Source organism: Bos taurus, chromosome 5 (assembly GCF_002263795.3).
Source record: "Bos taurus isolate L1 Dominette 01449 registration number 42190680 breed Hereford chromosome 5, ARS-UCD2.0, whole genome shotgun sequence".
NCBI classification, from domain to species: Eukaryota; Metazoa; Chordata; class Mammalia; order Artiodactyla; family Bovidae; genus Bos; species Bos taurus.
The window spans coordinates 53,736,059-53,762,185 of NC_037332.1; the positions used below are offsets into that span (position 1 = coordinate 53,736,059).

Consider the following 26,127-nt stretch of genomic DNA (forward strand, 5'->3'; position numbering starts at 1 on the left):
ACTTTTCACTTTCATGCACTGGAGAAGGAAATGGCAACCTACTCCAGTATTCTTGCCTGGAGAATCCCAGGGACGGGGGAGCCTGGTGGGCTGCCACCTATGGGGTCGCACAGAGTTGGACACGATTGAAGCAACTTAGCAGCAGCAACAGCAATCTGTAGGTCCAAGGCAACCCAAATTAGCCACATGTACTCATTTCTCACTATAACCGAGATAACTTTAAACATAGTCGGGGGAAAGATTAGATTGAGGTGAAAAATGCTTCTGAACTCTACTCATTAACTAATGGCTTTGATCCTTTTCTCTTAACTGGAACTTTATTGGGATGGTTCAGTCCACATTCTTTCTGTGGTCTGCTGAGACCACACTAGACACAATGTGGCAATTTGAGCCATCTCTCTAAAAAGAAAGATGTTTTGTTCTGAACAGTGCCAAATAAACTGTCAACACTCAAGAAATAAATTACAATAATAAGAACAGGTAGAAGGCAGTTCAGGGAGAAACAAGTGAAATGTCTAAAAGGCTAAGGCACTGATTTATGAGAGATGATTAAGAGAACAAAAAATGAGTAGCTTGATCAAATAATACTAAGGAAGGTGATGGAATAACAGCTGATATTCTTTTTGAAAGACTTAAACATATTGACAAGTAAAAGCATTTATTATTCACCAAGTAGGATAATAATAATAATCACTATATAGCTGACACTTCTTTAGCATAATTTTCAAAATACATCTGATGTATCATTGAATATAATAAAGCAGTACAGAAATTATTTTAAATCCATAAGACGTTTTTTGGTGATAAAAATAATTTGACCAAGAGAAGTTATTTCTAATGGAAGAATGTTATTACCATTTTTCATAGGAAAGATAGAGTCTGACCTAACAAAGAGAAGTAATCCTTAAAGAATGAAAGATGGCGCCACAGAAGCCTGGAAGTCTGTAGCAGGTGTCCTCAGCCCAACACTGTTACTCTCTGGGTAGCTTTTAGAAAACGCATATATTTCTTCATCTGCTTTTTATTTGTAAGGTAAATCAGCATTAGAGTGAAGAAAATCTTCTTTCACTTTGTAAAGGTCTATGAACTCATGTAATGCTTCTTGAAATAACATTAAATTACATGGAGTTGGAAGTGGATTTTAGGTGTTTAATGTTTACCAGTTTAATGATAAACTATACTGATAATATGACATTAAGAACTAAACAGCAACATTCTACTTGTTTAGTTACAGTAGTAGTAGTAGTAGTATTAGTCACTCAGTGGTGTGTCTGACTCTTTGCAACCCCACGGACTATAGCTCACCAGGCTCCTCTGTGCACGGAATTTTCCAGTAAAGAATACTGAAGTGGATTGCGATTCCCTTTTTCAGGGGATCTTCCCAACCCAGGGATCGAACCCAGATCTCCTGCACTGCAGGCAGATTCTTTACCACCAGAGCCACCAGGGAAGAGGTTTATTTAGTTATAAATATGAGCAAAGAATTATTCCCTATATCTCTGTGATTAAATATGGAGGCATTCTTGAGGAAAAGCATTTATTCAACAATATTTTGAGGGATATATTATTGTTCTTTGGCTATGGAATTTCAATAGATACCATTTTAAAGCAATTTGTTACATAGTAGGAAGTATACTACACTTTCCATAATTTATCCAATTTACTGATATTATCATAAACTAAAACTGTCCTATTATCATCTTTATTTTACAACTAAAAACCTTATGTAGAACTTTCTGTCATTGTTTTACTCACATGCAGAAAATTCACCTACGACTCAATTTTAAAGAAATTATCCCTAAAAGACCAAAAAAAAAAAAAACTCCACCATCTCTTTAAATAGACTTTTAATAAAAATATTCTAATGATATAATTAATTGCTTATAATGATCCACATAACTAAATTAGAGTCCATTTATGTCTTAAATTCCAGTCCCATTTATTTATTTTTATTCATTTATTTTCCACTTAAAAATCTCACAGATATAAGCACCCAACTAGTTCCAGCAAGTCTACTATAAATTCTATCATATAAAACAACATATATTTCCCTGGGAATTATGAAATAATACATCAGATTAGCAAGTTAGATTATAATTCTCTTTAAATTATTTTTCATTGCTATTAAAGCCTAGAGACTAACCTCAAGAAAGATTTGAAATGTGGTTTTTAAACATATTGTCAATATTAACATTATTATGCTTGTTTGATAATCATATTTTCTTTTCTCCTTGTATATATACATGCCTGAAAGCTGATATTGAACTATGACAATAAACAGCCTTCAGGGAGACACCTGATATGTTCTCTGGCTGGTGTGAGAGGGGAAACAGCATCCTGCTTTGCCATGTTAACTGTACTTTTTCTTTCAATGTCACCTAATCCTCAGCACTAGCACGAGGTGGACACAAAAGCAGTACTAAAAATATAACAGAAGTTGCTTTGCACTTCTATAGTCTTCCGGGTTTTTCTGCTTTAAAATTTTCTTGGAAAGTGTATACAACTGCTCACAAAGCTGAGGAGGCATCTGTGCATTAAAATCATAAGATGGATATCCCATGACATAGACATTATTTATACATATATTCTTTATCACCACAATTACAACTTTCATTGTTAGTTTTTAAAACCTGTATGCCTGCTTAGGAATGAAAAAAAGAAGGATTTGTAAAATATTCACTAACTATAAGTAGGAAAACACTTCTTATACACATATAAAGAAAGGCAATGGACATTTTTTTAAAATCAATGCAGAGAACAACAGTTGAAAAAAACTATTATTTTAGAATTTTGTAATAGAAAGTACCAGAGGATTTGCAGAATTTATGAGCATTTTCTGAGTATTTATACCATGACCTCATAATAGCACAGAAAGCCATAGTATGCAAATGCCTTGCACTCAGATATCTCACATTTCCACATTTTATGTTATGGGAAGGGATCAATTTTCCATACAGTCTCTGTTGCCATTATACTAAAATGCCAATTCTTTCTAAACATTTCAAATCCATTTTATCCTCCAGGAAATCTTGCTCTTCCCTTTATACCAACTATTCTTTGACCATTAAGACTGCCTTTTTTATGTCTTTCTCTGAACTCACAGTAGTTCATATTTCTGTCATTAGAGATATCACATGGATTTAATAAGTTTTACTTCTTCTTTGTCTTAAATGGATGAACATTTTTACTTTATGACATAACAGTAAATTAGATTAATTATGGAAAGTGTATTACACTTTCTACTATATAAATTGCTTAAAAGACTGTCTTTTTTATTTGGGGACAGCAACAATTTCTGGCACATAGAATAGTTCAATACATATTAATTAAATGAAGGAACATGAATGAAGAAATTTGGATTTTGAGAATGTAAAATCACACCATTATTGAGTACCATAGCCAGGAAGAGAATTCACTTTCTCATGACTAAGTTTATGATTTTCAATAATTTTAACAATGATCCATTTGTTAATTCTTTCAAAATATTAAGCACCTACTATGTTCCAGGACATATCTACCCAGTGGGGCTATAACAGTGAACAAAACACAGAAAAAAATCCCTGCTTTTATGAGGTTCATATTCTAGTTGGGGGAAGGGGGGTCCAACACTGTAGCCATTAGTCAACTAAGGCTTTTTAAAGTTTTAGTTAAAATAAAAAACAATAAAAATGCAGTTCATTTCTCAAACTAACTTAATATCAAATGTTCAATGGTCACATGTGGTTGATAGATAACATATATTGGATAATCAGATTTAAAGGACATTTGTATCACCACAGAAAGCTTTCTGATAAAAAAACTAAATGAATGTGACAAGTGTTACAGAAGCAAAAAAATTACGCAAAACGGAGGACAAAATTGTGTGGATGTGATGTTGAAATTTTAGCTAGGATAGCTCTAGATGATGGCCGCTCTGGGAAGGAGAATTTTGAGTAAAGACTTGAATGAAGCAGAGGCAGGGGTGTAGCAATACTTAAATGTATTCACCAAGAAAATGCAATTCCAGGTAAAGGGCAGAATAGATGTAAATCCCTGAGGTGAATAGGTGTTTATTACAGAAGAGGTGTCGGAGAAGGCAATGGCACCCCATTCCAGTACTCTTGCCTGGAAAATCCCATGGATGGAGGAGCCTGGTAGGCTCCAGTCCATGGGGTTGCTAAGTCGGGAACGACTAAGCAACTTCACTTTGACTTTTCACTTTCATGCATTGGAGAAGGAAATGGCAACCCACTCCAGTGTTCTTGCCTGATGGGGGACGGGGGAGCCTGATGGGCTGCCATCTATGGGGTCACACAGAGTCGGACACGACTGTATCGACTTAGCAGCAGCAGCAGCAGCAGCACAGAAGAGATGTAAGTCACTTCTCAGTCTTTTGGCTAAGATCAAGTGTAGTATTGGGGCTTCCCAGGTGGCACAATGGTAAAGAAACCAAAATCTGTTAATGTAGGAAATGCTGGTTTGATCCTTGGGGTGGGAAGACCCCCCCTGGAGGAGGAAATGACAATCCACTCCAGTATTCTTGACTGACAAGTTCCATGGACAGAGGAGCCTGGTGGGCTATAGTCCATGGGGTTGCAAAGAGTCAGACACGACTGAGTGACTGAATACCTGCAGTGAAAGCAGGTTCCTATGAGGCTGACATATCCTAGGAATAGCAGGTGGACCACTGTACCAGAGCAGAGTGAGCAAAAGGGAGAATGATGAGGTCAGGGAAGTAACATAGGACAGAGGATATTCAGAGGGAGATGGGAAACTATGGAAGCTTAGGGTAAGTCTGCAGAGAGGAGGGACAAGATTGGACTTAGGTTACAACAGGATTTCACCAGCAACTATATTCAGAAACAGGGACACCAACTCATAGGCTACAATAGTAATCTAAACCACAAATAATCATACCTTGGACCAGGTAATGGCAGCAGAGGGAGTGAAAGGTGATCAAATGTAGGATTTGTTTAGAAGGTAGAACAAAAGATGTGCTAACTGGGATTAAGAAAAAAATAAACAGAGAAGTCAAGGATGGTTCTAAACATTTCGGCATGAACAATATGTTTGGGGGAGAATTTCAGATCAAATTTAGATAGGTTAAGTGAGAATGCCTATGAGGCTTTTGCATGGAAATGTTGACTCTTTCTACACAGGTCTAAAGTTCAGGAGAGATTGGGACTAGAAATATAAATTTGGGAGGCATTAACTTATAAATAATAGCTCTAGTCATGAGAAAGTGTGAGTCACCTACATAGCAAATATATGTAGAAAATAAGATTCAAGAGGCAACCTTTCCAATGTTGAGAGTTTAAGGAAATAAACACTGAGCTGCCATTTGTGTCAGCAACAGAAAAAAACACAAGCATGGTCTTTTACAAGTAAAATTAAGAAATTTTAATAAAAGACCAATCACTATGATATCAAATACTGTTGAAAAGTCCAGTGTGATGAGAACTGAAATACAATCACTAAACTGAAAACATCGGCATCATGATTGATCTCCAAAGTAGCACCTTCAGATGAGTGGTGGGAATAAGAACTGATGAGAGTGAGGGTGAAGAGTTTAAGAAGAGAGAAACTAGAGATACTAAATACAGCAACATTTTTAAGAAGTTTTACTTAAAGGGAAGGAAATAAATAGAGTGTGGTTGACAGAAAATATGTGTCTAGAGAATGTCTTACATTTGTTTCATTTTTTCCCCCATGTTGGAAGATGAAATATCATGTTTCTGTGGTATGGGAATGGTCCTGTTGTAAGAGACACTACTGCCAATGAAGGAGGCAGAAGAAGTTCATCTGTAGTGATCTTCAACAAGTGAGAGATAAAAGAGGAAGTGCGTGAGTAAAGGGGTTGGCATTAGCTGGGATGCAGACAGTATAGGTACAAAGGTAAACTACATAGGTTTAGATGTACACAGTGGGAAAATGTGGTAGTAAAGCATGTGACAATTCTTATGATTACTTAAGCTTTCTTAATTAAGAAAGAATCAAAGTTATCACCTGGGATAAAGAATGAAGAAGGAGGGAGATGGGACTTCACTGGTTGTCCAGTGGCTAAGACTCCACACTCCCAATGCAGGGGGCCCAGGTTCAGTCCCTAGTCAGGGAATTAGATCCCACAAGCCTCAACTAAATGTTTGCGGGCCATAACTAAAGATCCTGCACGCCGCAAAAAAGATCAAAGATCCCGCATGCTACAACTAAGACCTGACACAGCCAAATAAATAAATATTAAAAAAAAAAAAATGAAAGAGGAGGGGAGGGGTAAATTAGGAATTTGTGATTAACATATACAGTCTACTATATATAAAATAGATAACCAACAAGGACTTATTGTATAGCACAAGGAACTATGACTTTAAGAATGAAAATTCAGTGAAAAATAATCATCTCATGGAATGGGAGAGAGACTGGATTAGAGTAACAGAATACAGACTATGGCTACCAAATATGATAATAATTAAGAGACCAGTACATCCTGCAGTAGTCATGTATGGATGTGAGAGTTGGACTATAAAGAAAGCTGAGTGCCGAAGAATTGATGCTTTTGAACGGTGGTGTTGGAGAAGACTCTTGAGAGTCCCTTGGACTGCAAGGAGATCCAACCAGTCCATCCTAAAGGAGATCAGTCCTGGGTGTTCATTGGAAGGACTGATGTTGAAGCTGAAACTCCAGTACTTTGGCCACCTGATGCGAAGACCTGAGTCATTTGAAAAGACCCTGATGCTGGGAAAGATTGAGGGCAGGAGGAGAAGGGGATGACAGAGGATGAGATAGTTGGATGGCATCACTGACTCAATGGACATGAGTTTGGGTAAACTCCAGGAGTTGGTGATGAACAGGGAGGCCTGGCGTGCTGTGGTTCATGGGTTCACAGAGTCGGCCACAACTAAGCAACTAAACAAACTGAACTGACATCCTGCAGCCTATTTTTCTACAGTTTCATTGAGCTGTGCAAATGCAGGCACAGACCTGGTGAAGAGCCAACTTGAGGCAAGTCTGGTTTCATCAAGGGATGCAGGGAAATGAGTGGGTAGTGAGGCAGGCAAGTTGAAAATGTATGCAAAGAAGTGATCATCATCGAATCTGATCTTTAGCTAGGTAAGGCAGGTAAAGCTAGTACATTGACAAGTGGGTCAGTGTCAATACATATAGGGATAGCATCAGTCAACTGAAGGATTACTAGAGTTGGGTACTGGAGGAAATGGACTAAGATAGAATCCAGTAGTGGAGAGTAAAATACTAGAAAACTGAGAATGTGAAAGGTTTAAAAGTCATTGGTAATGGCAAGTTTAAGGATGTCAATATGGAGTTAGGTTCTCACTCGAAAGAGACTGAATGATGATGGTGATAGATTGATGGTAACTACTACTTCCTGAACTACTTTTTCTCTTACAACAAACTGTCTGTGTTGGAATCCATAATCCTCTTTCACTTTGTAGAGAAAGCACTAAAGCTTTCTTTAGATAATACACATTTAGGAGATATATTTTCTTTAGATAGCATATTTTAGGAGATATTAGAAACATGGCATTCCTAGGCCTATCTAACTTCAAAGTTGTACTTTTTCTCTGTGTTATTTTAGTGACATAGGAAGTTCATGACTGGTCCTTTTCAGTAACAGAAAGATACATTTCTATTGGCACGATAACTAGTTATGCCTTCAGAAAATTATATTTTATTCAAGAAAACAGATCAAATTCACAAGAAAAAAAAGTGATATCAAGAAATTTTAGTCAACTATAAGTATACAAATTTAACAGTAATATAAGAAAATTCCAAACTAGGATAAATATACTATCCTTCCAATTTTATATTATTTTGATAGTGATGGCATAATGGATGGAATATATGACTGATGCATATTATCCCAACCTGGAAATTAAGAAAGAAAAGGATAAGGGTCTTTTTAAGATTTTTTTAAATTTATTTTTTAATTGAGGGATAAGGTTCTTCTATCACTAAAACAAAAAGTAAACAGAAATATAAACTTTAAAGTCAGACAGACCAAAGTATGAGCCTCTTTTCCAATATTTCCTTGAAAGATTAGCATGCTATCTTATTCTTAGTAAATTCACAGTTCAACAACCTCAATAAGGGTGAACTGATAAGGAATATAATTAAATACCTTTGTTGCCATTTACATCTAGATCTACCATTCATGAGTTTATCTAAACTTTGATTCTTTTAAAATTTGGTCTAATTCATTTTTTATTGGGATCACACATTCTATTGGATTATGATTCTCTTATAAAATTTGTCTTTTTCAGGCTGTCTTGGGTCCTACATTTCCTTCTCTCTCACTGAAATTCCAATATTGTGGAATTTAGTTACATCTATTCACATAATCCATACCCTTCAGAACTTTATATTCTTTTATCATCTCTCTTCTTAGACTTGATATTTCTACACTATAAAGACAAAATCTGATTTGTCTGTCTTGATAGAAGAGCTATCTTCTATTTCAAAAATAAACACAAACCACGTATGTGTTTCTGATCCTTTTAGCTTCTCTGTTTTGAATTTTCTCTGGCTGCATTATGTTACCCTGTATGGTGCTCACTTTGTATACATATTGTGTTAAAATCTGTTCAGACAATATGCATATGCAGACAATACGCATTCACAGCAAAAGATGAAGACTCAATGGCTTCTCTGCAATTATGATGGATTTGGCACCACATGTATCCCACATCAGATAGCTTTTCTCAGATTATTGCATGAAAAAAGACTAGAAAGGAAAGAAACCTAGAATACAGAACATTAGTTCAGTTCAGTCGCTCAGTCATGTCCGACTGTTTGCGACCCCATGAATCACAGCACACTAGGCCTCCCTGTCCATCACCAACTCCCAGAATTCACTCAGACTCATGTCCATCGAGTCAGTGATGCCATCCAGCCATCTCATCCTCTGTCGTCCCCTTCTCCTCCTGCCCCCAATCCCTCCCAGCATCAGAGTCTTTTCCAATGAGTCACCTCACTGGGACTAAAATTTTAAACAGTTAATTTATAGAAGAAAGATAGGCAAAACAATATGATAGTAATAGAAATATGAGCTTTTTATCTTATTTATATACTTCTTTTAATTTGAAATCAAAGGCAAATTTAGCATTATCATTTGATACTTTCTCTCTTTAATCCATTTTCCGCAGTTTCTACACTGTAGATGTTGTGCAGGCCTTTGGATAATTTTGGTTTTTGAAACAACTTAAATAAGCTCAATGTTAGTTGTTGTTATTGTTGTTCAGTTGCTCAGTCATGTCTGACTCTTTGCAACCCCATAGACTGCAGCATGCCAGGCTCCCTTGTCCTTCACTATCTCCTGGAGTTTATTCAAATTCATGTCCATTGAGTCGATGATGCCATCCAAACATCTCATCCTCTGCTGCCCCCTTCTCCTTCTGCAGTCAATCTTTCTCATCATCAGGGTCTTTTCCAATGAGTTGGCTCTTCACATCAGGTGACCAAAGTATTGGAGCTTCAGTTTCAGCATCAGTCCTTCAATGAACATTCAGAGTTGATTTCCTTTAGGATTGACTGGTTTGATCTTCTTGTAGTTCAAGGAACTCTCAAGAGTCTTCTCCAACACTTCAGTCTGAAAGCACCAGTTCTTCAGCCCTCAGCCTTTTTTATGGTTGAACATTCACCTCTGTATATGACTACTGGAAAAACCATAGCTTTGACTATATGAACCTTCATCGGCAAAGTGGTCTCTGCTCTTTAATACGTTGTTTAGGTTTGTCATGGGAGAAGGCAATGGCACCCCACTTCAGTACTCTTGCCTGGAAAATCCCATGGATGGGGGAGCCTGATAGGCTTCAGTCCATGGGGTCGCTAGGAGTTGGACAGGACTGAGCGACTTCACTTTCACTTTTCACTTTCATACATTGGAGCCTGGAGAATCCCAGGGACGGGGGAGCCTGGTGGGCTGCTGTCTACGGGATTGCACAGAGTTAGACATGACTGAAGCGACTTAGCAGTAGCAAGTTTGTCATGGCTTTTCTCTGAAAGAGCAAGCATCTTTTAATTTCATGGTTGTGGTCACCATCTGCAGTGTTTTCGAGCCCAAGAAAGGAGATGTGTCACTGCTTCTACTTTTTCCCCATGTATTTGTGTTTCTGATCCTTTTAGCTTCTCTGTTTTGATTTTGATTTTGTTTTAAGTGATTAGAACATTACATTAACATCACATACACAGGTTTACATGGCAAGTATGTTTGCCCCAATAACCACCTTGTTCTTTTGTATCATGTTTAATTAGGGGGATCAAACTAATTGAATTGGAGTTCAGAAATGTATATTCATGAAAAGAAGCAAAGGCATTTTACTTATAAGAAACTGAAGTAGAGAGATATCTAGTAACTTGTTAGAACTACTCCACTAGTTAGTGGCAGGCCTGGAATCTGGGCAGTCAAATCCAAGTCTATACCCTAAACCACTATCTGCACTATGTTATAGGTGGCACTAGTGGTAAAGAACCCACCTGCCAATGCAGGAAACACAAAGACATGGGTTTGATCCCTGGTTCAGGAAGATCCCCTGGAGGAGGGCGTGGCAACCCACTCCAGTATTCTTGCCTCGAAAATCCCCATGGACAGAGGAGTCTGGTGGGCTACTGTCATATGATTGACCGCAGAGTCAGACACAACTAAAGCCTCTTGGCATGCATGCATACTGTCTCTTTAAAAAAAACAAGGCGGGGGAAGTGGCAAAAAAAAGACCTCTTTTGTTTGGGAATTTAGTTTAAAATCAGTTATTAATCTTTGAAAGTTTTTATATATTTGCATGTATGCATTAAAAATCAACAACTAAACACTACCAAGAAATTGAAACAGTCTGTCAGTGGAAAAAGGATCACTTCTTAGGAAAAAAAAAAAAACAGTGACAGTTGAAAGGTCATGAATATTATATAAGTATCATTGAAGGTAAAACTAATATTCAAATGTTTAGCTAATTTAATTTAGGACTTATTAAATTCATTCTATGGTAAATATTTGCAACTTAGCTAAAGCAACAAATATGTCTGAAACCAAACAGAAATTCAGGTTTCCAGGTGAGATATGTTTTTCTGCCACTACTACTGGCTCTCCAAGGGAGAAGGAATGGCTACAGAAAATACAGAAATAAACCATTTCTATCTTCAATTTTCTTTCTTTACCAGTAGAAAGAAAAAAAAATCTATATCTGCTGATTATTCAATATTAACTGCTATACCATTCATGGAGAAGGCAATGGCACCCCACTCCAGTACTCTTGCCTGGAAAACCCCATGGATGGAGGAGCCTGGTAGGCTGCAGTCCTTGGGGTCGCTAAGAGTCAGACACGACTGAGCGACTTCACTTTCTCTTTTCACTTTCATGCATTGGAGAAGGAAATGGCAACCCACTCCAGTGTTCTTGCCTGGAGAATCCCAGGGACGGGGAGGCCTGGTGGGCTGCCATCTATGGGGTCACACAGAGTCGAACACAACTGAAGTGACTTAGCATAGCATAGCATAGCGTACCATTCATTAAACCTATGAGATTAATACCAGTTAAAAAGAATAAGAGGTCACAAATATGAACTTAAATACAAGATGGATAAAAATGTTTTCCTTGTTTTCTCTCACGTGCGTATTTTGGGATGTTTGTAGTACATAGGGGCCACACTATTTTGTCAGGAAAACTCATAAATTGCCTTAAACTTGTACTTCAGTTGCTGCTGCTACTGCTAAGTCGCTTCAGTAGTGTCCGACTCTGTACGACCCCATAGACAGCAGCTCACCAGGCTCCCCCGTCCCTGGGATTCTCCAGGCAAGAACACTGGAGTGGGTTGCCATTTCCTTCTCCAATGCAAGAAGGTGAAAAGTGAAAGTGAAGTTGCTCAGTTGTGTCCGACTCCTATCGACCCCATGGACTGCAGCCCACCAGGCTCCTCCGTCCATGGGATTTTCCAGGCAAGAGTACTGGAGTTGGGTACTTTAGTTGCATATGAACTAACATGAGAGCCAACTTTAAGGGGCAGAGGTTATCCTGCCCTTGTAAAGTTTTATCCAGCTTCTAAAACATATCATGTTTGATTTAAGAACACCTCTAAGTAATATCTTTGCCACAACATAAAGGTACTTAATATTTCTTGATAGCTTCAGTGCTCATGAGAAAGGCTTATAGTTCATTTCATCTTAGTCATCTCATTAAACTTGCTTTTCTTTATCTGAAAAGGCAAAATTAACTAACTCTACTTAGATATTTTAAATGTACTTTAAACTAATTGTGAAATACTCCTCATAAGCAAGAAGTATTTGGAAGGTTAATGACAACCTCTAAAGTGTTCAAAGACATTTTAAATGAGGTTATTAAAATTCAATCATTTGCATATTTCTGATATTGGGGTGGGGGGAGGTTATCCCAGACAATAAGATAAAAGAAAACAGGGTGGCTTTGAAAAGTTTCTCCATTTCTAGATCCATATCTGTTCTTTGGAAGATGACAGAAATCTGCAACATTGAGAAGGATCTCTGTTTCAAAAATAGTTTCTGTAGCCCAAAAGTCAAATAAGCAACTGCCTGTTATTTCTGCCACGTGGATTTCACAACCATCATTTCCACAGCACATAACATTTCATCTTTCCACTAACATCCCAATGGCTTACAACAATTGAGATAAAATCTCAAATACTTTGATCTTACTCTGATTTTTTTTTCTCCTAATTAATATGACTAAGAGGATACTGTAAATGCTTTTGGTCTCTAGATGATTTTTCTTCATCATTGTAAGTTGTGGACCTGAACACTAAGAGTCTGGAAAATTTAAAAGAAACTCCAAATCACAAATACACACACAGTGTTTATCCTTTTGTTCTTCTTTATTCATTATCTGGATTTTACGCATGTTCTTATTCACAAATTATTTTCACTCATCATCTGTAAAGAACACATGAATCCAAAGTAGACCAAAGTTCTATTGGATTTATTCCTTTTCAGTCTTCCAGGAATACACACTTATTACTAGGGTGCTGAGAAAATATATAGGTTGCTTCCATTTGGTTCCTTGGATTTACATTTAATCCAATCATTGATTGCATGGGAGGTGAGGCCAGAGAAGAATGGCATGAACCAACAACACACTATAACCACAAAGCATTCCTAGGGAGTGCAGAGCACATTCTAATGAGAACAATGTAAGGCTACTGAGTATCGCTTCAAAAATTTATCATAGCTCCCATAGAAGCTTCCCAAAGCTTTCCACTTAATGTCCTCCTAGTGACTAGAAAGATTCTAAGTATCATTATTATTTCTTTAATAGCTTGAGAAATTTGTATTCCACTAATAAGAACTTCAGTAAAATCGAGGGTGATAATCAATTGCATCAGTACAATCATAAATGTTAATGTAAGTTGACTTTTTGACTGTGCGGGCTTATCTCATTCTTAAAAACAATAGATAAAACAACTATAATAAAAACTGGGTTACTCTAAACCTTTTTTGTACAGCACAGGAACAGTCATTCTCTCACATAAATTCTATAGGTAAGTTGATCTTCATTATCCTTGGATTCTGCATTTTCGAACCTGTCTGCTCCCTAAAATGCATTTGTAAGCATCAAATCAATATTTGTAGTAATTTCTCTGTTATCCTGGAGATGTGCAAAGTGGAAACAAACTGGAACCAGTTGCCATGCATGTTCCCAACTGAGGTGTCAAACAAGGTGACACTCTGCCTTCTTGTTTCAGCTCTCAATCGATAAACAAGGGTCTCCTTATCTAGTTCCTACATTTCCCAAATCATCTTCTACTGGTGATTTTGCTGTCTGAAATGGCTTTCAAACCTAGTGCTCTAGTTGCTGCCTAGGGTTACTAAGCACAAGAAGACTGTGATGAGCCTCAAAAGAGAAATATACACGTTATACATTTTTCTTTCAGCCACAAGTAACAGTGCTGTTTGCCATGAGGTTCATGTTAATGAATTGATGATATATATTAAATAAGGTGTCTTTAAATAGAAACACACATAAAACAAAGTTATCTATTGATCAGTTGATGAAAACGTGACCAGCAGCTTATAGGAACTTAATCTTGTATTTTCCTTAGGAGCAGGAGAGCTTACTAGAGCAACCTGTGCCAATAAAGTGTGGAAACAGAGGATAGAGCAAGAAATTAATAGGTCAATAATCAGTTTGAAAGGAGTATTGCATTTACTCATGTTTGCTGTGGCATTTCCCCTATGCCTCCTACTTTTCAGGTGGTAAAGTGGACATAGCTCATTCTTTTGGGCCATCATATGTGTATTCATGTGACCTTAGTCATGTCCGACTCTTTGTGACCCCATGAACTGTAGCTCACCAAGCTCCTGTGTCCATGGTATCTCCAGGCAAGAATACTGGAGTGGGTTGCCATTTCCTTCTCCAGGGGATCTTCCCGACTCAGGGAATTGGGCCATTCATATATCTGAAAATCCTTCCTAAGTTTAGAGTAATCCAAACTTCATAATTCCATGCCTCCCCATGAGGGTAAAAAGTCAGAACTTACTTTCATAAAATTCCTTGCCCCTAGGGCCTCCAGGTCCCATTAATCCAGTACTGTAGCAAGGCTGTGGTGTTGGAGAAGACTCTTGAGAGTCCCTTGGACTGCAAGGAGATCAACCAGTCCATTCTAAAGATCAGTCCTGGGTGTTCTTTGGAAGGAATGATGCTGAAGCTGAAACTCCAGTACTTTGGCTACCTCATGCAAAGAGTTAACTCATTGGAAAAGACTCTGATGTTGGGAGGGATTGGGGTCAGGAGGAGAAGGGGATGACAGAGGATGAGATGGCATCACCAATTTGATGGACGTGAGTTTGAGTGAACTCTGGGAGTTGGTGATGGACAGGGAGGCCTGGCGTGCTGCAATTCATGGGGCAGCAAAGAGTCGGACACGACTGAGTGATTAGTAAAAAAGTGGCATATGGTTTTATTTCTGGGAAATCATATATTAGCCTATTTTTTAAAGTGCCATGTTCAGTCACTCGGTCGGGCCCAACTCTTTGGGACCCCATGGACCACAGCCTGCCAGGATCCTCTCTAAATGGGATTTTCAAGGCAAGAATACTAAAGTAGGTTGTTATTTCCTTCTCCAGGGGATCTTCCCAACTCAGGGATTGAACCCGGGGCTCCTGCATCTCCTGCATTACAGGCAGATTCTTTACCGCTGAGCCACTGAGGAAGCTCCTTTAAAAAGAGTCACGGACACATTGCTTTCTCTTCAAGAGCCTTCCTTCCTCAGGGAAGAGTGTTATCCTTCTTTTAGGGAACTGCCCATGTCCTACACCAAATATACAGTTCCACTTAGGCTGCCAATGTTAGCTTCTCATCCATCCACTGCCTTCAGGGGCAGATGAAAAGTAGGCCAGATTCTAGCAGTCTTCCCCAGAATTTGTCTATATACAACTTAGGGAAGAGAAGCAGTCTCCCCTATGTCAAATTTGAGACTGAAATATAAGATGTAGAAGCTGTTAATCATCTTCCTTGTGTCAGCAGGAGGCTACTAAAGTAAACAGACAAAGATATTCCACCGGAGAGTAGAGGGGAGACAGCAATATGATGGACAGATAGCAGTCATCTGCATTAGCTGACCTGGAAGACTCTGTTACCTGAGACCCTTTTCTGATCTTCATGCAGGATGTTTTCTCTTTTAAGCCTTAGGGGATTTGAATAAGGTTTCTGTCATTTGCAGCCAAAACACATCTGCGTAAACTATGAGAGAATAGCATATTTTAGAGTAATTTTAAACCCCAAATCAGGAAAGATATTCTTATTCTTGCCAAGGAATAAATTAATAGGTACGTTCTTTCCATAGGTCAGTAAGTAAAATGTTCATTGTCTAAAGCATACATATCAAAAGGGATTTGAGTAAAGTTTCTTAAATTCTCTCTTTTGAAAATAAACCTTAGTAATAATCCAATACTATGTGGACTGGATTAGCAGCCTTCTGTAAGAAAGTATCTCCCTGAATAGTTTCAAAGGCCTAAGCATACTTGGGATCTGCCCTTGACTCCTGCCTCCTCCATCCTTTTCTTGAGATGGACAAAGAAAGTTCCATGGGCTTTATTTGATCCCTATTTCTGTGTCTTGAAGTGCCCGCCTCTCACTTTTATTCCCTTGAAAATTGACAATGCTGATTTTCACATATGACTCCTTTTTCATTTGTGATACTGAAGGCTTACTCTTCTCTAACAGAGAACTGAAAAAGTAGCACACATACAAACCTTATGACATACTATAAACTCAGTGACTAAGGACATCCTATAGTCTGTTCTAGTCTTAAAATTTATATAATTCATAGTTACATGACAATATAAGCCTTCGTGTCTGTACTGATTAGTATAATCTAAGTTTTATTCCACATGACAAAACTGCAGAAGCTTAATAGAAAGTCCTTTCTTCCTCATCCAAAGTATTAATGTAAAGTGGGCCAAGAATATTCCCATTGTAGCAAATCATATGCAAGAAGGTTGTGGGCAAAAGGAAGACACTGCATCAGCTAGAACTGCCTTGCTCAGGTGTCCAGGGATGAGAAACATCCTTCCACTCACAATTCATTGGACTGAACTAGTCACTTGGCCTCAACCTGAGTGTAAAGAAGCTGGGAAATATTCAAGGGCACATGGAAGTTTGGTGAGCAAAATGACTTCTGCCACATTGTACCAAATTTCCTAGGACAATCAGCAATACATACACTCATAGATGAAAAAAATTACGCACCATGGCATAGGTATGGGGCTTCCCAGGTGGCATTAGTGGTAAAGAACCTGCCTGCCAATGCAGGAGATGTAAGAGAGGCAGGTTCAATCCCTGGGTTGGGAAGATTCCCTGGAGAAGGAAATGGCGACCTGCTCCAGTATTCTTGCTTGGAAAATTCCATGGACAGAGGAGCCTGGCAGGCTACAGACCATGGGGCCACAAAGAGTCAGACATGACTGAGCACAGGTACTTATGGCATAGGTGTAAGAAGGACATAAACTTCTTGTGCAGGGCTGCCCAAATGTACCTGGTACTTCCCGGGTTTTGTGAAGTTAAGCGGAAGCTGAAAGTCCTAGGTATCACAATCACAGAGTTAGAATGAACTTTCCTTTTTTAACTGCTGCTAAGATACAGCCAGTCCATTCTGAAGGAGATCAGCCCTGGGGTTTCTTTGGAAGGAATGATGCTAAAGCTGAAACTCCAGTACTTTGGCCACCTCATGCGAAGAGTTGACTCTTTGGAAAAGACTCTGATGCTGGGAGGGATTGGGGGCAGGAGGAGAAGGGGACGACAGAGGATGAGATGGCTGGATGGTATCACGGACTCGATGGACGTGAGTCTGAGTGAACTCCGGGAGTTGGTGATGGACAGGGAGGCCTGGCGTGCTGCGATTCATGGGGTCGCAAAGAGTCGGACATGGCTGAGCGACTGAACTGAACTGAACTGAAGATACAGCACTATAGGACTTATTTTAATAGTCTCCAGTCTTCAAACATAGTCAGAACACAAAGTAAAATAATATAGTGAACTTATTTTGACTTTAAAGATTAGATAAATACACATTATATACCATGGTCACCAACCTCCTATTCCTAAAACTGTTTGCTTGTTTGCCTCCAGTAAAATAAGCTCAGTGGTTTGATGCTTGGTCCCTTGTGTAAAGTAATCCATCATAAAACCATCACCCTTACTTTAGCACAATTGGCAGTCAATGCTCACATAAAACCGAAGAGTAAGTTGCCATGGAGACAAAGCCAACTCTCCTCTTTAGAATGGCTGATTATTCCAAGTCATAACAGATATACCAGAAAACTAACATGAGGTTCTCACAGAGACTGGCAGCCCCAAATCTGTGTTCTACAATTGTGTAGCTAACTGTGTTCACATTATCTTTTGATATAGTAACACAGACACACATTGCACTAAAAGATAATCCTACATAATTACTGTTTGTAAAATAAATCCTTATATCTGTCTAAACAATGTGGAAAGTTTAAATTGTAATATGTTTTCTACTTCTAATTAGCGCTTTATTAATGGGGTGACCACTCTGCTTGACCTATTTGCTAAAATTCGTTAGAACTCCAGGAGACCATATGGCTGGCCAGATGGGTTGCTGTAATTTAATGCTATTATTCTAAGGATGAAGTAAGGGATAAACATAATTTGTATTCTTTGCCATCCTTCCTGCATTCCTTTTATTAGTTTCATTTTTAATTCAGACATCAGAAGGGAAGATAATACCTTGCTACCAAGGCCCAGATGCCAACTAATTGCTACAAGAGACTCCAGCCCAGACATCATAGGCTAAGCTTCTGAACACACTCCATCTTACCCTGTGACCCCACCATGGTGATTAATAGGTTGAGTGCTAAGCCCTAATGAGTGTCAGATCTTAGATGTTCTTTAGGCTAAAGCAATTAGCATTATGTTGAACACAATATTTCAGTTACTTGGTATAGAGACTCATTGTTCTTAATAGTAAACTATATGCCTTTTGCCTTATGGTCTTCAAATTTACCACCAGCACCACCTGAGAAGCCCCATTTATATTATTTACTTATTTATAATTTGATGCTGAGATTTATTGGTTTGAGAAAAGTAATTGGACTGTTCTTCATTCTGAGCATTATTTCAGAGCCAGCCAGGGAATGGAAGGCTGTCATGTGATCATGGTTAAGTCTATAAATACATCCTGTTTTCACTGGATAGAGAATGATTATTGGGATATCAAGCTCTGTCTGAGACTTGCTCTATGTTATCCTATTTTGTTTCTTCCTCTAGAAACCCTAAATTTCCAGAAACCCTTCCTTGCCTCTAGGTCTGCATGCATGCTAAGTCCCTTCAGTAGTGTCCAACTCTTTATGACCTTATGCACTGTAGCCTGCCAGACTCCTGTCCATGGGATTCTCCAGCCAAGAATACTGAACTGGATTGTCATGCCCATCTCCAGGGGATCTTCCCAATGCAGGGATCAAACCCACATCTCTTATGTCTCTTGCAATGACAAACAGGTTCTTTACCACTAGCACCACCTGGGAAGCCTTTAGGTAGGGCAGTATAAAAGTTCTGACCAAGGGAAGGTGTGCAGAAATGTCTTTTAACCCTTCTAGGCCTGGCCCTTAAAATATCCATATGACCTTCCATGCTCTCTGTTAATTCTCTATCTGGATGGAGTTCATTAAGGGAAGACTACAAAGGCTTTGGGCTTCCCTGATAGCTCAGCTAGTAAAGAATTCACCTGCATGCATGAGACCCTGGTTTGATTCCTGAGTTGGGAAGATCCCCTGGAGAAGGGATAAGCTACCCACTCCAGTATTCTTGGACTTGCCTTGTGGCTTAGCAGGTAAAGAATCCACCTGCAATCTGGGAAACCTGGGTTCAATCCCTGGATTGGAAAGACACCCTGGAAAAGGGAACAGCTACCCACTCCAGTGTTCTGGCCTGGAGAATTCCATGGATTGTACAGTCCATGAGGTTACAAAGAGTCAGATACAACTGAGCACCTTTCACTTTCAAAAAGGTTACTTACATTTTTGTGTTGCTTGTAAGTTAGTCAATGATCAACTCAACTGAAAATTATGAATGTATGGAACCCAAAGTCCAAATTTAAGTAAATTTACACAAATTCACTAGAGGAATCCATTTCAGTTGTATTTAAGAAGCAGGAAACTACATATCTTAACATTAGCATGTTTTAGAACTCAGGACAAAACAGTTATCAATGTTGCTTTAGCAAAACATTATTAAGGAACACCTGACCCATGGGATGGATGAACTAGACTGAGGGCACAGTATCTACTGTTTCTACAGTCTCAGAGACAACACAGGACAACCCTTAAAGCAACTGTCCAACAGAGAATCTTAAAGTGTTTTAAAAGCAGAATTGTCCATTGACATACCCAAATAGCATTTTAAAGATATCTTTTGGTACTGGAACAGAAATGCATCAATTTAACGCAACCAAAAGGGTAATAGTAACATATATTGGATTAATGTAAAATCACTGACTTATGGAAAATAGAAAATACCCACCAATGCGCGTGCACGCGCACACACACACACACACAAAGGATTATTGGGGGATCAAATTTTTACCTTGGTAGTACAAAAAAAAAAAGACTATATCCTGAAGAATAATTCAATACTCCAGTACTTGGGTCATCTGATGTGAAGAGCCAACTCACTGGAAAAGTCCCTGATGCTGGGAAAGATTGAAAGCAGGAGGAGAAGGGGATGACAGAGGATTTGATGGTTGGATGGCATCACTGACTCAATGGACATGAGTTTGAGCAAGCTCCAGGAGATGGTGAAGGACAGGGAAGCCAGGCATGCTGCAGTCCATGGGGTTGCAAGGAATTGGACACAACTGAGCGACTGAACAAAAACAGCAAAAAGAATCATTATTATGTCACTAAAGCAACAACCTTTGTGGGGCAGCACCTGAATCAGGTTTGTGGAAGGCCTTGGACAGATATAGCCCTGCCATTTTACGGAGGGAAGAGAATGGCAGAAGAGCATAGTGATTACATGTGTTGGGGGGTCTCAATTTATGTCCCTATTGAGCTGCTTGAACTAGGAAAAGTATTTTATCTATTTCCGTGGCTATAGAATGGAGAGCAGTAATTCTTATTTTACAGAATGTTAAGAGGATTAAGTCATATGAGACACCAAGCATTTAGAGAGGCCTGAGCTGAAAATAAATGTGAACACGTTTTTGATATTATTCCTAATCTTATATCACAATCACTATGAACCATATTATCCTCACCTATAAAGTAAGACATTGAAAGATGATTTGTATAATTTCTTCAAGTGTTTGGGCTTCCCTGGTGGCTCAGATGGTAAAGAATCTGCCTGCAATTCCAGAGACCCGTGTTCAACCCCTGGGTCGGGAAGATTCCCTGGAGAAGGGAATGGTTACCCATTCAAGAATTCTAGACTGGAAAATTCCATGGGCAGAGGACTCTGGCAGGCTACAGTCCATGGGGTCACAAAAAGTCATACATGGCTAAGCAACTAACACACACTTCTAAGTGCTTATATTCTGAGTCTCTATCTGTACCTTAAAGTCAAATATCCAGTTGAAAAATGAAAATCCTAAAATCTAAATATTTTAAGTAATGATTAAAAAATCTGTAGACAATCTTGTCTGATGTTGGGATTGATTTAAAGCTGATAGGTGACACAAAAATGCACTAATAATCCAGTAGTTTTTAATAGTCAGCAGTATTGGGTTGGCTAAAAAGTTCCTTCAGTTTTAAAATAAAAATAGAAGACACATTTTTCATTTTCACCAAGAATTTTATTGAACAATGCAGTCACATTTTGTTTCACTGCCTTCTGCCATTTTCCAGGCAACTTCATAATTTGATCTTCCCAATCTTTTTTGTCTTTTTTTGAGTAGAGAACTGTTCTAGGTGCCTTTTACAGGCTTCCAAGGAATTGAAATTTTTTCCATTAAGAGAGTTTTAAAAAGATCAAAATAAATGGAAATCTGAAGCCGCAATGCCTGGTGAATATGATGGATGAATCAGAACTTTCAAGCCACACTGTAACAGTCTTTGCCTGGTCATCAAAGAAATGTGTGGTCTTGGATTATTCTGATGGGAAGTTACGTACTTTCTGTTTACTCCTTCTGAGGCTTTTCCTCAGGTGCTGCTTTCAGTTGTTCTAACTGGGAGCAGTACTTGTTGGAATGAATTGTTTGGTTTTCAGGAAGGAGCTCATAATAGAGGACTCCCATCTAATCCCACCATACACACATCACTTCCTTTGGATGAAGACTGGACTTTGGTGTGATTTGTGATAGTTCATTTCACTTGCCCCACGATCTCTTCTATTCCACATTATAGTATAGTATCCAGTTTTCATCATCACAATTTGTTGTAAAAACATTTCATTATATTTAATGAAATATAATGTGGAAATATAGCCAAGAAGGTTTTATTACTGCTTAATTTACGGAGGAACTCAAACATCAAAGTGACTGACATACCCAAGCTGGTGCAAATGCTTTTCAAAGCTTGATTTGGATACTTTGAGTATGTCAGCTTCCTCCCACATGGTATTACATGATTATTCTCAATAAATGTCCTGATTTGATCACTATAAACTTCAACCGATCTACCCAATGGTACAACATTGTCCAGAGAGAAAACTCCAGAATGAAACTTTGTAAATCACTTTTGACACTTTTGATCAGTCACACCACCTTCTCCATACATTATGCAAATCTTTTTGTGTTTCAGTTGCATTTTTACCTTTCTTGAAATAATAAAGCATAATATGCCAAAAATGTTTTCTTCCATCTTCAATATTAAAATAGCTACACAAAAATGCACCAACTTTAATATGCTTTTTTTTTAATGCACACTATGACATCTGTCATAATACAATTCAACAAAATTGTTTCAAGTGAATTTAAAGACAACTAAGCACTACTAGAGCCACATTACAGAAAAAAAATCAAATGAACTTTTTGGCCAATACACTACTATGGTACCAATTTATTCACTATCCCTCATGAATCACACCCTCACTTGAACATGGAATGTAACAAGAAAACTGTCAAGCAACCATTTAAATGTTAAAATACTTAAGTAAGCTACACAGATATTTAATATTTAATTTATATTAAATAAATACAAATTTAACAAGCTACAGAGGTAAGGAATGATTTTATTCACACAAACTTGAATGGATCCAGAATGTACATGATAACACTCCATTTTTGCAGCTTAAAGTGAATTACTTCCTAGGCTTAGAAAATAGGTTGTCAGCAACTTGAGTTTCTTTCCCATTCATAAAAAAGCATGTCTACCAATTGCAGGAATGTTATGAAATGATACTAACATTATAGTATAGCCTCTATTCCAAATTAAATGGAAATTTGCCACCGTTAAAAATTCCATAATTTAGTAAACCTTAGTTTGTGCAAATCCATGCTCATTCAAATAAATACTCTAGTAAGACTCAGAATGAAGTGAATAGTTCAATATGCTGAATCACTAAAAATTCAGCCCTAATTATCCTTCTTGGTTTTAAGTGAGGGTAATATGAAAACAGGATTTTAATGTACCAAGATACTACATGTAAAATACTGTGGCATGGAGCAATTGTTTTCTTAAACCAGAAATCAATTTAGTCCAAAGAAGCTTACCTCCTGCATACATAACAGCCAGCATTGTGGATGATATCCATGCTATTTCACTGTAGGTAGTGTTGAATAGGAGCTGGATTTCTTTGAAGAATACTGTGACAGCTTTGGGAAACGCATATGAAAATCCAATGGAGATAAAAGCTGCTCCAACCACTACCCAGCCCCATCCTCCATCAGGAGGTGGATGTGGTGGTGGGGTGCCTCCTGGTGGTGGCATTTCTGCTTCTCTATTTGAAATTCAAGTAACCTGTGTTTAAAAAAATGAAATAATAGTTTAGGCCATACTTGCATTTTCATGTCACTTTTGAGTTACCAAAATAATATTATATTTTTATTACATTAACTACAACTGTATAATTTTCATAAATATTTTTTAATACTCTGCTATTCAGAAAGTTATCAGCAAATTTACCAAAAAATTAGAGTGAGGTATGTAACTCTGTTATGAGCTAAAAACTGAAAGCATTTTGTTCACGGAAACAAAAAGCACTCAAAGAGAAAGTTAAGTTCAGATCTATACTAAAGTACCAACAAAGAAACAACCGCTATCTCACTCTGATTTCTAAGATAAATGGAGCTGTCATCCCTTAGAATGATTTCTTAATCCAAACTTTTAGGATTATATATACCAAGGTTAAAAGGATCTTATATTACATTTGATGAATTTTAGAGAATTAAATAGTAGGCATATTATAAGATTAGAAATTGTATGTTCTAGAAAATTAATTTTAATGCACTTCCAAAGCTGGTACTACCTATCATTTTATGAATTCTTCATAGCAGTGAAATGCTCCCAATCAAACAGATTGTATGTTATTTTTATTCAAAGGAAGGGACTTCCTTTTTGGATATGCCTAGGAACCCTTAAAGAGAAGGGAATGGCAACCCACTCCAGTATTCTTGCCTGGAGAATCCCATGGACAGAGGAGCCTGGGGGGCTACAGTCCATAGGATCGCAAACTGAGCGACTAAACAACAGGAACACTTAACTGCTAGCTTTATGGTATAGAGTACCCACTCTCTTGTGGAAGGAATGATCACATATAGCTTAATACAACTGAAATTAAATTTAAAAAACCTTGGTTCCCTAGCATCAATATTCTTTGTAGAATGATGTTGCTTACTTGGCTTTTAGCTGTAATTGCCAATACTTCTCAGCATCTTCTTTTTACTACTCTCATTCCATTTGCAAATATTTTTCAGTTGAAATATAGAGGAAAAAGTAAACACTTGTCCGTTGGTAAGATAATTTCAAAAATATGCAAATAAAAGCTAAATCTGCCACTAATCCAGGAAAACTACCAAAAAAAAAAAAAAAACCTAAAACAGTATCTACGAAGAGAAACAGAGGTTTAATTTTTGTCTGATGTCAAATTATATCTAAGATATTTTCAATGATCTTCTATATCACCTTCCACATTTTGTGAAAATATTCTTTAAAGTCTTCTAATTTGTCCATAATTCTATCCAAGGCCTTTACCTTCAGAAACACATACAGGCAAAGTGATAAAAATGAAACTTAAAATAGGTAGAGCACTGCTTCCCTAGAATAAATACTACAATGATGAGTAGTAGAATGGAAGTAAAAGGGTGGAAAACTATCACTTTTACTCTTTTTTTTTTAATGTTAATTTTTGCAAATATACTTAAGATTTTTTTAACATAATATTTTACGGCATTTCAAATATGGAGAGAAATTGGTATAATCTGCAATTAACAGATAACAGGCTACAGATTAAAAGACTTATTTTACATTTTGTGAGTCAGGCATATCTGCAAGGAAGTTCTCAGACATTAAACTATAATAACCTCTTTTTTTGATTTTTTTCAGCTCTATTGAGTTATAAGTGACAAAGGTAAAATATATCTAAAATGTGCAAGATGATTTAATATACATTATGAAAGGATTCCCACAATTGAATTAATCAATACAACTGTCACCTCACATATTTACGTTTTTTGGTGTGAACACTTTATGTTCTACTAAGGTAGCAAATTTCAATTATACAACACAATTTTATCAACTGTAGTCACCTTATTATACATTAGATCCTAAGAACTTATTCATATAATTACTAAAAGTTTATATCTTTTCACCATCCTTTCCACATTTCTACATCCCCCAGCCTCTGGCAACTAGCATCTACTCTGTTTCTACAAGTATGATTTTTTTTTTTTAATTCCACATCTAAATGTCATGATGCAGAATTCATCTTTCTCCATCTGGCTTATTTCACTTAGCATAATGCTCTGCAGGGTTATCCATGTTGTTCCAAATGGCAAGATTTCATTATTTTTTAAAGCTGAATAATATTTCATTGTGTGTATTAGTGATTGTAAGTGTGTGTGTGTGTGTATATATACATTTTGATGGGAACCATTTTCAAAGTCTTAATTGAATTTGCTAGAATACTGTTTCTGTTTCTGTTTCTGTTTTAGTTTTTGGCCACGAGGCCTGTGGATCTAGCTCCCTGACCAAGAATTGAACCTTCATGCCCTGCACTGGAAGGTGAAGTCCCAACCACTGGACCACCAGGGAAGTCCCGTTTGTGTACACATTTTGTTTATCCATTCATCTGTCAGTGGACACACAGCTTGTTTCCACATCTTGGCTGTTGTAAGTAATGCTGCAGTGAACACGGAAATACAGATATCTCTTTAAGATAATGATTGCCTTTCCTTTGTATTTCTTTTTTTTCCCCCTTGGGGATGGTCTTGATCACTGCCTCCTGTATATTGTCATGAATCTCTGTCCATAGTTCTTCAGGCACTCTGTTTGTCAGATCTAATCCCTTGAATCTATTTGTCATTTCCATTGTATAATCGTAAGGGATTTGATTTAGGTCATACCTGAAAGGTCTAGTGATTTTCCCTACTTTCTTCAATTTCAGTCTTAATTTGGCAATAAGGAGTTCATGATCTGAGCCACAGTCAGCTCCCAGTTTTGTTTTTGCTAACTGTATAGGGCTTTTCCATCTTTGGCTGCAAAGAATATAATCAATCTGAT

General features: G+C 37.7%; 1 protein-coding gene across 11 annotated transcripts in view; it reads right to left on the reverse strand.

The window, feature by feature from the left end:
• The window catches only part of SLC16A7 (solute carrier family 16 member 7), a 200,899-nt gene that overhangs the window by 44,026 nt on the left and 130,746 nt on the right, over positions 1–26,127 (reverse strand). For all 11 annotated transcript variants that reach the window (XM_005206687.5, XM_059886703.1, XM_005206689.5 and 8 more), the window contains one exon: positions 23,121–23,367. In XM_005206687.5, the coding sequence (XP_005206744.1) occupies positions 23,121–23,337 (217 nt within the window). In that variant the 5' untranslated portion in view covers positions 23,338–23,367. The remainder of the gene's footprint in view (positions 1–23,120; positions 23,368–26,127) is intronic.